The 11,737-nt window shown below is 42.5% G+C and overlaps 1 protein-coding gene across 7 annotated transcripts in view; it reads right to left on the reverse strand.

The window, feature by feature from the left end:
* Positions 1-529: 529 nt before the first annotated feature.
* DYRK1A (dual-specificity tyrosine-(Y)-phosphorylation regulated kinase 1A) overlaps positions 530-11,737 on the reverse strand; it is a 130,841-nt gene continuing 119,633 nt past the window's right edge. For all 7 annotated transcript variants that reach the window (XM_010834829.1, XM_010834824.1, XM_010834825.1 and 4 more), the window contains one exon: positions 530-3,825. In XM_010834829.1, coding sequence (XP_010833131.1) covers positions 3,205-3,825 — 621 coding nt within the window. In that variant the 3' untranslated portion in view covers positions 530-3,204. The remainder of the gene's footprint in view (positions 3,826-11,737) is intronic.

Here is an 11,737-nt window from a genome sequence, read left to right on the forward strand (position 1 = left end):
CAGTATGTTTTCTGCCTTCTGAAAGCTACCTTACTGCATACTTACACAGGCTAATTTATAAAGAGAGATTTTTGGTGAGGATTAACTCACCGTGGCAGGAATCTTAAGACTCTGTACAAGAAAGCCCCTGACAGACATCCACCAAGGATCTGGGGCAAGAGGAAGGGTATGATTTGTAGCTCCTCGTGTTTCCACGCAGGTCAAAGCCTAGAGAAAACCACCTAACTCCCACGCCATCCCCAACATGACGAACTACTAGCATTTTCAATCAGACAGAACCTGTGAATATAGTAAAGAGTCAATCTTAAAAAATCAAATTGTCTGTTAAACCTCCAATTTTTACTTTTTTTTCCAAGATTTTTGAAGCCTAGGATGATGTAACTATGATTTTCCTTTCTACACATTTGACTTCAAACTTCTAGTTGGTATACCTACCAGACCATTACCTGGACCAGGTTAACTGCATAGTAAAGTTTTTTTTTTAACTATGTTTACATTTTACTTAATCTTAAAAAAAGCATAGTAAAGAGTCTGAGGACAAATTATTCAACTGTTTATCATACATAAGACCGCATGACTATAATACAAAGGGGGGTTCTTTTTCATTTAACGTTACAATATACACAGCAAGTCCGGACCAGATCTTACAATCTGCACACAGGTATTTAACCTTTTCCATGCTGTTTATGTTTACAATGCACAGAAGCCCTGTAACCAAACCGTGTAGTAAAGCACACAAAACTGGACTGCAACATAACACAGTATGCAGAAGCATCGGCTCTGATGACTTCCTGTATGTAAATAGCGGTTTAAAAACTGCTTTTTTTTTTGGTGCTTGCTAAGATGTGGCAACCAGCACAGAAAAAAAATGACCTGACCCACGTATGTCTTCACCTCATATTCCTAAACAGCAGTAACTACTGAATTCCTTTTGATATTGCTAGACTCAAGATGACATCCTTTTATTCACTGTAAACCTTCATGAACTACGAAGTTCAAAAATCATCCACAGGCTTGACATTTAATTACAAAATAAATATGGATTTCCTGATTAACAACAAAAAAAATTTTTGTGTGGTTTTATAAAAACGGATATTCCCAAGTTTCCATTCACATTCACATAGTTTTAAACCTTTTTGTCTTTTGTCACTGTTTTACATATAAAAACCTGCTTTTGTTCAGAAAAAAATTGACCTAGTCAGCCACATGGAATTGACCAATAAAAAGTAACGTGGTGTTTCTGCTGAGTTGTTTTGAACAGGGTTATCGGCAGAGGTAGATTACTGCTTCTTTTCTAGGCTTCTTTGATCCTGGACAGGTAAATTTCTTATCTTCATTCTCCCAATTCAACCGCTCAAAAGTATAACACCGTAAAATTGGTCAATTTAAAATGGGAACACAAATTTAGCAACTGCCAGACTGTGTTACATTAAGGCAGCATAATCTCAAAACTAGGCACCTGTTAAAACACCAGCCTGCTCATCTCAGGTCACGCGTGCGAGTTCTGCTTTACTCGTGCTCATGTTTTGGACCTGTTGGTGCAACCGAGGTCTTGCTTTCAAGTTTACAAGTAGGTTAATCAGGAATACAAGAATCAACTGCTAGTTCCATAGCTTCTGGATCCAGTGTCCCTTTACCTTCAGAAGCCTGAACACATTGAGGATGTAACAGCTGTTGTAATCTTGAGTTAGGTGTCAATCTATCATGTTCAGTACACAGATTGCTGTAAATGTATTGGCTATGGATTCAGCAACAGTTCCAGTTTTGTTTAAGCAATAGTACAGCCATAATTTTCAACTGACATTTAAAAATGGTCTAGTTACACCTTGTGTCAAAGTGCAGAACTGCTACATTATTGGTTACAGACATCTATGTGCTATAAAAACAGCTTTGGTACAATAAATTATCAAAAAAGAAAATAAATTTTTGTAAAATTCACAGCATAATTGTGAGGCAAAAAAGCAGTCACATAAAATTCTGCATTTTTTTTTAAAAAATGTTCAGGATGAACAGAAGACATCTTTGTGCAGAAGAAATGGTGGAGATACCACGTGCCGAGAAAAAGCAAAAGAAAAAGTAAAAAGCAGGAAGGGACACAGCTGTAGCTATTTCCATCAAAGCAAACCACTACTTCTGTGACCTTCAACCAATAAGGAAGTCAACTTTATGACACACGCAAAGTGACCTTGCAATACCTTACAATTAGTGGGTCACCAAAGTCTGTTTTAAAAGAAAGGCCTCTTGAATTACCCATTCTCTGTGTTTTCAGCGTTAAGGACTGTCTGCAAAAGCATGTCCCAAAGTGATTGCATCTGAAATGGTAGGCTCTTCTAGTTTCGAGTCCAAATCCATAAGGCCAAAGGTTTTCCCAAAGACCACCACTCAGACCTCCTCAGGACTGGCCACGACTGACCCGTTGATTGCTTCTCAGTGCACCTTGGACGGGAGGCCAGTCACGTTCCGTTCCCCTCCCTGCGGCCTCGGCAACGGGAGACCCACAGGACCCCAGGTCAGTGCTGCTTTGCTCCTCAGGAGGTTCAGACAGAGGGCTCTGACCCCGCCACTCAGCGTGCGTCCTGTGCCTTCCACACGCCCATACAACCGTCCCTCCCATACAGCTGCAGGTGATGACTGTGTGAGCTGGAGGTCCCTCTTCTTACAGTACTGCGTTTCCGTGCCCAAGTGTGTTTAGAGGACTTAAAAACCCCAATTTCCCACCCCCCACCCCAAACAGAACAAAAACAAAACAAAAACGGGAGGCGGGGCGGGGGGCAAGGAAAAACAAAAAGGGGGAGAAAACACCCTCATGGGGCCCTGTACGCAAATGATGTGCAGTGCCGTTTTATTTTAAAATTAGTTGGCAAATGAGCAAGACCAACATCTGAACAATAACTTTTGTGGAATAGAAAGACAAAAAACCCCACTACGTGATCGGGATGTGGCAAGTTAAAATGGGGGGCGGCAAAAAGAGGACGCCTCTGAGCTATCCGAGAAGATGGGTTTGGACATGGCTCTTTTAAAAACTTCATTGTCCCTTTGCAATCTTTTCAAGTTAAAAAAAAAAAAAAGTCAGCTTTGCCCTCCTGTAGCAGTTCAGTGTGTTAATCTCCTTCTGATTCAAGCAGCTTTGCACTTTTGTTTTTTTTGGAAAAAAACACCACTTCTATAAAAACACACAAGAAACAAACTCAAGTTTCAATGTAGTCACGAGCTAGCTACAGGACTCTGCTGCACACACACCCCCGTCATGGGGGACTCCTCCCTATCAGCCCCTTGCCGCATTGCCAGGTGCCCTTCAGTCATGTAATGTGCAGGGCCTGTATTAGCAGAAAACTGGTATGCTGGATGTCCAGCTATGCCAGTCTCTTGGCGGGGATTGGAGTAGACGGTTAAATTAACGTCCATAGCTCCGTTCTGTCCAAAGTCCAAGGTATTAGCAGCCACTGGGCGATTCTGGTAGGCCTGATTGCCTTGATTACCAGTAGAGGAGGAAGATGTAGAGGAAGAAGTAGTTGAGGAAGACAGGGATGTCATGGAGTGGTGACTATGGCCAACCTCCATAGAATCCTGGGTAGAGGAGCTATTTGTTGGAGAATTGTAGACCCTTGGCCTGGTCCGGTTGCCCAAGGCTTGCTGTCCATGGTGGTGGTGGTGGTGGTGGTGGTGGTGGTGGTGATGGGAACTGTTTCCGTGGTGGTGATGCAATGCATTCTGTTGAGGGGCTACATGAAAGGTGGTTTCTTGAACGGGATGAGTTTCAACAGTGACTTGTGTAGGAGCTTCAGTGCCTGACCAACCAAGGGGAGCAGGAAACTGCTGACGCACCTGGAAGAGCAGATTGTAAAAAGATTTATTCAGAGGATGTTTCCAAGCTTTAATCTTCAATTAAAAGCTACATTAGCATTTACATTAGAGAGAGGGGTTTGAAATTTTAATGTTTCAGACAGCTCTCTAACACAAACTTGCAAATATGTTTCAAGAGTGAAAATCATTTTATTATGAAAGCTGCAATTTTTAGCAAGTTATACCCATAAACAGGGTCATATATTTTATTGGCCACTTTCCTTCCTTGGGAGCACTGTTTATGCCAGGGGTCAGCAAACTTCTTCTGGAAAGGGCCAGAGGGTAAAACTGGTTATTTCTGATCAGTCCAAAAGACATTCTTTACCCTAAAGCCCCTCCTCTCCATCTTTCCTGTTTTAACTGAACCACTACTATGCATTTAGCTGCCTAACCATTCCTCCACTCAAACAATCAGTGAGTAACACTAAAGCCACCTCCAAAATAAGAACTCACATCTGGCATCTCTTCATTACTCTATCTGAGGTCACTACCATCTCTTGCCTAGACTAACACAACAGCCTGCTAAATCAACTCCCATCTTCCCCCCTTGCCTTTTACCAAACCACTCCCCAAATCACAAGAATGATCTTTTAAAAACAGATATCCAAACTATTAAGCATGAAAAAGAAATAAAAAGCATCCAAATTGGAAATAAAGAAGTAAAATGGTTGCTACATACACATGATGCAACATCATATATGGAAAACCGTAAAGACTCCATGAGAAAAGTTTTGGAGATAATAAATTCAGTAGGGTTACAGGAGGAGAAGGCAATGGCACCCCACTCCAGTACTCTCAGAAAATCCCATGGACGGAGGAGCCTGGTGGGCTGCAGTCCATGGGGTCGTGAAGAGTCGGACACAACTGAGAGACTTCACTTTCACTTTTCACATTCATGCATTGGAGAAGGAGATGGCAACCCACTCCAGTGTTCTTGCCTGGAGAATCCCAGGGATGGGGGAGCCTGGTGGGCTGCCGTCTATGGGCTCGCACAGAGTCGGACATGACTGAAGTGACTTAGCAGCAGCAGCAGCAGCAGCAGGGTTACAGGATACAAAATCAGTTACACAAAAACCTATTGTATTTCTATATACTAATAATAAAATATCAGAAAAAGAAAACAATCCCATTTACAAAGGCATCAAAAAGAACAAAATAAGCAAGAAATAAATTTAACCAAGGAGGTGAAAGAGCTTTATATGGAAAACAAGACAAGAGCAAGAGACATGGAAGACCCAAGGCAATGGGAAGACTGGCCCTGCTCACTGACTGGAAGGGGAGAATCAGCGCTGCTAAGTGTCCAAATACTGAGAGCAACCTGCAGAGTTGATGCAATCCTATCAGAATCAAAACTTCAATGGCATTTTTTCAAAAAATAGAACAAAATCCTAGAATTTGTAATCCACAAAAAAGATCCAAGTAGTTGAAGCAACCCTGAGAAAGAAAAAGCTGGAAGCATCACACTCCTTGATACAGAACTATACTACAAAGCTATAGGAACTAAAAACGGCATGGTACCAGCACAAAAACCAGCACACAGATCAACGGAACAGGAGAGCGAGCCCAGAAATAAACCCATGTGTATACAGTCGATTAATTTGTGAGAAAGAACCAAAAATATACAATGGAGAAAGGCTATTCCCTTCAATAAATGGTGTCGTGGGAATTCCCGGTGGTCCAGTGGTTAAGAATCCACCTGCCGACGCCGGGAACACAGGTCTGATCCCTGCCCAGAAGATGCCCGAGGCCACAAGGAAACCAAGACTGGGCGCCACGCATACTGCAGCCCACGCTCTGCACCGAGAAGCTGCCACAGGAGAAGCGACACAGCTCAGCAAAGAGCAGCCCCACTCGCAGAGACCAGAGAGCCTGTGCGCAATAATGAAGACCCACACAGCTCAGCAAAGAGCAGCCCCTGCTCACGGAGACCACAGAGAGCCTGTGTGCAACAGTGAAGACCCAGTGCAGAGGAGAAATTAGTTAATTAATTTAAATGGTGTCAGGAAAACTAGACAGCCAGATACAAAAGAATGAAACTCAACCACCATTTTACACTAAACCCCCAAATGAACTCAACATGGATTAAAGACTTGAAGCCAGAAAACTCCTAGAAGGAAACACAGACAGTCTGGAACAAGCCCTGGCGATGATTTTTTGAATCTGACACCAAAGCAAAAGCAACAAAAGCAAAAATAAACAAATGAGACTACATTATACTAAAAACCTACTGTACACTAAAGGAAACCATCAACAAAACGAAAAGGCAACCTACTGAATGAGAGAAAACATTTGTCAACCACGTACCTGATAGGCTAATATCCCAAGCATAAAAAGAACTGATAAAACTCAATAGCAAAAACCCAAATAATCTGACTTAAAAATGGGCAGGAGATCTGACTACACGTTTCCAAGGAAGACACAAAGATGGCCACCATGCACAAGGAAAGCAACTCAACATCATTTGTCACTAAAGAAATGCAAACCCAAACCACAGTAAGACATCACTCCCAAAAAGACAACAAATGACAACTGCTGGTGAGGATGCAGAAAAAAGGAAACCCTCACGTACTGCTGATGGGAACATACATTAGTACACCCATTATATGGAAAATAGTATGGAGGAGGCTCTTCAAAAAATTAAAAACAGAACTACCACATGATATGATTATACAGTGGAACTGAGACTCATGGGATTAGATCTGATAGAGAGCCTGATAAACTATGGATGGAGGTTCGTGACATTGTACAGGAGACAGGGATCAAGACCATCCCCATGGAAAAGAAATGCAAAAAACCAAAAAGGCTATCTGAGGAGGCCTTACAAATAGCTGTGAAAAGAAGAGAAGAGAAAAGCAAAGGAGAAAAGGAAAGACATACCCATTTGAATGCAGAGTTCCAAAGAATAGCAAGGAGAGATAAGAAAGGCTTCCTCGGTGATCAATGCAAAGAACTAGAGGAAAACAACAGAATGGGAAAGACTAGCAATCTCTTCAAGAAAATCAGAGATACCAAGGGAACATTTCATGCAAAGATGGGCTCAGTGAAGGACAGAAATGGTATGGACCTAACAGAAGCAGAAGATATTAAGAAGAGGTGGCAAGAATACACAGAAGAACTATACAAAAAAGATCTTCACGACCCAGATAATCATGATGGAGTGATCAGTCACCTAGAACCAGACATCCTGGAATGTGAAGTCAAGTGGGCCTTAGGAAGCATCACCACGAACAAAGCTAGTGGAGGTGATGGAATTCCAGCTGAGCTATGTTAAATCCTAAAAGATGATGCTGTGAAAGTGCTGCACTCAATATGTCAGCAAATTTGGAAAACTCAGGAGGGGCCACAGGACTGGAAAAGGTCAGTTTTCATTCCAATCCCAAAGAAAGGCAGTGCCAAAGAATGCTCAAACTACTGCACAATTGCACTCATCTCACACGCTAGTAAACTAATGCTCAAAATTCTCCAAGCCAGACTTAAACAGTACATGAACCATGAACTTCCAGATGTTCAAGCTGGTTTTAGAAAAGGCAGAGGAACCAGAGATCAAATTGCCAACATCTGTTGGGTTATCGAAAAAGCAAGAGAGTTCCAGAAAAACATTTATTTCTGCTTTGTTGACTATGCCAAAGCCTTTGACTGTGTGGATCACATTAACTGTGGAAAATTCTTCAGGAGACGGGAATACCAGACCACCTGACCTGCCTCTTGAGAAACCTATATGCAGGTCAGGAAGCAACAGTTAGAATTGGACATGGAAGAACAGACTGGGTCCAAATCGGAAAAGGAGTATGTCAAGGCTGTATATTATTACCCTGCTTATTTAACTTCTATGCAGAGTACATCATGAGAAACGCTGGGCTGGAGGAAGCACAAGCTGGAATCAAGATTGCAGGGAAAAATATCAATAACCTCAGATATGCAGATGACACCACCCTTATGGCAGAAAGTGAAGAGGAACTCAAAAGCCTCTTGATGAAGGTGAAAGTGGAGAGTGAAAAGGTTGGCTTAAAACTCAACATTCAGAAAACGAAGATCATGGCATCTGGTCCCATCACTTCATGGCAAACAGATGGGGGCAAACATTAGTGGAAACACTGCCAGACTTTATTTTTTTGGGCTCCAAAATCACTGCAGATGGTGACTGTAGCCATGAAATTAAAAGACGCTTTCCTTGGAAGAAAAGTTATGACCAACCAAGACAGCATATTAAAAAGTAGACATGTTACTTTGCCAAGAAAGGTCTGTCTAGTTAAGGCTATGGATTTTCCAGTAGTCATGTATGGATGTGAGAGCTGGATTATAAAGAAAGCTGAGCACCAAAGAATTGATGCTTTTGAACTGTAGTGCTGGAGAAGACTCTTGAGAGTCCCTTGGACTGCAAGGAGATCCAACCAGTCCATCTTAAAGGAAATCAATCCTGAATATTCACTGGAAGGACTGATGTTAAAGCTGAAACTCCAATACTTTGGCCACTTGATGTGAAGAATCGACTGATTTGAAAAGACCTTGATGCTGGGCAAGACTGAAGGCAGGAAGAGAAGGGGACAATAGAGGATGAGATGGTTGGATGGCATCACCGACTCAGTGGACATGGGTTTGGGTGGACTCTGGGAGTTGGTGATGGACTGGGAAGCCTGGAGTGCTGGAGTCCATGGGGTCACAAAGAATCGGACATGACTGAGTGACTGAACTGAACCACATGATCCTCAATTCCACTTCTGGGTATTTACCTGAAGAAAACAAAAACACTATCTTGGAAAGATATATGTACCCACATGTTCACTGTAGCATTATTTTAACAGCCAAAATAAGAAACAACCCAAGCATCCACTGAAGGATGAATGGATACACAACCTGCACAGTCTGATCAGTGCTCATTTCTCCAGCCTTTTCCTCTGGTCTGCCTTCTTCTTGCTGCCTGGGTTCCTACTACACAGCATCTTCCTTCTGTTCCTCTATCTGGTCAACATCTTTCACATGCCTCAGAGTATCTGCACATACTGTTCCCTTCTGCCTACAATGCTCTGATTTCTAATTTCTGCTTGGATGCTTCTTTCTCATTGTTTCAATTCCAGAGTCTTCCCTCACCACTCTGGCTAACGCTGCCCTAACTTCTGGGCCAGAGACTCCCAGTTGTCCTCAAAAAACTTCTTCCTGGGCATGTGGCTCCAACCATACTCACTTCCAGTCTCCGCTGTACTTAGACATGGCCGTGCAACTGTTTTGGTCAATGGCAAGTTCCTATAGCACAACCAGATCCAGTCCACAACATACCTGCCAGGTCCTTCTGTGGCATGCAGCAGACAACTAGGCCCTGGGGATGGGGCAGTCACAAGATGTCAGGAACCCAGGACATGGGAGAGCCGTGCTGCTAACCCACATGCTCACTCTGGACATTACATAAAAGAGAAACTTCACATTCTTCAAGCTACCATATTTTGGGGGCTCTATCTGTTACCAGTTGGGCCTACTTAAATTAATACACCTCACCCAACAAACAGCTAGTCTCTATTATATTGTCTTATTTTCTAGTTCTTGCAATTTCTATTCACTTGATTCATTTATATACTGAGTCACTGTAACCTCTAGGAAGGCAAAGCCTGTTTCTTTATCACCAGTGGCTAGCACAGATCATTCAGTATTTACTCAATGAAAGTGGTCCCAAGAAATACTACTGAAAATAATCCAGACAAAAAACAGGCAGAAAATTCTCAGAGAATGCTGCTGCTACTGCTAAGTCACTTCAGTCGTGTCCGACTCTGTGGAACCCCATAGACAGTAGCCCACCAGGCTCTGCCATCCCTGGGATTATCCATGCAAGAACACTGGAGTGGGTTGCCATTTCCTTCTCCAATCAGAGAATGCTAATGGTTCTTAAACTGTGACACTACTCAAATTCATACATGAAAAGAAATAAACAAAATGTAACTATACTGTGTCCAATGCTAGGTTTTTCATTTCAGACTGTATCCAAAGATGATCCCAGTTTCTTAAAACTCAGTTACTGGCAAGCTAAACTGGTAAAAATTACACAGAGAGCAATTTGGCAACAGTCATCAAAGTGACAAGCCACATTATTCTCTGACCCAACAATTTCACATCCAAGAATTTATATCACAGATGAACTAACTGTGTGTGTGTGGATGATTTGTATATGGGGTTATTCATTATAGCAGTATTTTGAGTAGTAAAGTAAGGAAGACTGAAAGTAGACTCAATGTCCATTAATAGGGAACAACTGCAATGCCCTGTGGAACATCTACACAACAGAATACTGTGTGACCATTAAAAGCAAAACAAAACAAATGAAAAGCTCTCTATGAAACAGAATGAGTTCCATAATATATCTATTAAAAAATATATGTAAAACACATTAAAATAAAAAAAAAAAGCTGTGAAGCAGTGTGCATGGTATGCTACCTACCACTTGTGTGCAAAAGGTTAGATGAAGAGTATATATTTGTATTTGCTTGAGTATGTATAAAACATCTCAGAAAGGCTACAGAAAACCAGTAACATTAATATAGTAATCAGGTGGCTAGAGGACACAGAAGGAAAGACTCTTCACTGAGTCCCCGTCTATGTTACCGATTTGTAAACCATGTGAACGTATCAACTGTTTAAAAATTAAATAAAAAAGGTTTGAAGCAAATAAGACACAATATTGACTTCTTTAAATACGGGTAGGATGAACACAAATGTCTTATCTTATCCTGGTAGAGTTTATGTATTTGCAGTATTAATATATTTGGAAGAATAAAGGGAGGAAAGAAGGATACTCTGAAGAATTAGGGAAAGCCTCTGGTAGTGATATTTAAGCTCAGAAGGATATACAGTAGTCACCGAAGCAGAGAGAGAGGAAAAGCATATTCCAGGCTGAGCACAGTCCACGTGAGAACTGTGATGGAGAACACAATAAGGTCCGGAAAATGAAAAAAATTCCCGGAAGACCAGAGTGAATGGAGAGGAAGAATGCCTGGGTCGGGGCCAGAGCACAGGAACCACTGAAAACCCCGCTGCGCTCAGTTGCATCTGACTCTTTGCCACCCTGTCCATGGGACTCTCCAGACTAGAATACTGGAGGGGGTTGCTGTGCCCTCCTCCAGGGGATCTTCCTGATCAGGGGTCGAACCCGCGTCTCTTGTCTCCGGCACTGGTAGGCAGTTCTTTACCACCAGCGCTACCTGGGAAGCCTTCTCAAATTTTTTTTTTTTTTGAAGTACAAGAGAAAGCCAAAAAGTGGCTGAAAGCAGGGGATGGATCCGGATGAGACTGCTTTCCTGAACATTTATTTACTTGGCTGAAGAACAGAGGCGAACTGGTGAATGAAACAGATGCTGGAAGACCAGTCAAAAACCATCTTTATAGTAAGATAGGCTAGAGACGCCTGCAGCAAGGAGCGGGGTAGTGAAGTGGAGAGAACAGAAACACATGTAAGAGACTCAGAATCCACACTATTTATCACTGGATTCCTTGTCAGGGGGGGAGGGAGAGATTCAAGGATTAACTCCCAAGCATCAAGTGTATGACCTAAGAAAATGGGTAAATTCGGGGCCATTCTGTACAAAGAACAGATCAAAGTAGAAGAGCTGTGGTAGAAGAGGAAGCGATGACAAGGATCAACGTGACACACTTGTAGGTTGTGCTGTGGAGACCTCCAGTGCGGCACTGATAGGAGATGATCAGAAATAAAGGCACAGGGCTCAAGAGTGAGGTCCAGGTCAGAAATCAACATGTGAAGTGACTGACATCAAGATGGAAGTTGTGGGCACGGGTAGGAGCACAAGAGGTCACCAGGAGGGTGTCGGTGAGAGAGGGCACAGGACGTCCACTTTCACTGGCAGGTGGAGAAGAGAATCCAGAAAGGAGGCGATGCCGGGAGGGGGCAGGGGGG

This window comes from Bison bison, unplaced genomic scaffold (genome assembly GCF_000754665.1).
Source record: "Bison bison bison isolate TAMUID 2011002044 unplaced genomic scaffold, Bison_UMD1.0 scf7180017864037, whole genome shotgun sequence".
NCBI classification, from domain to species: Eukaryota; Metazoa; Chordata; class Mammalia; order Artiodactyla; family Bovidae; genus Bison; species Bison bison.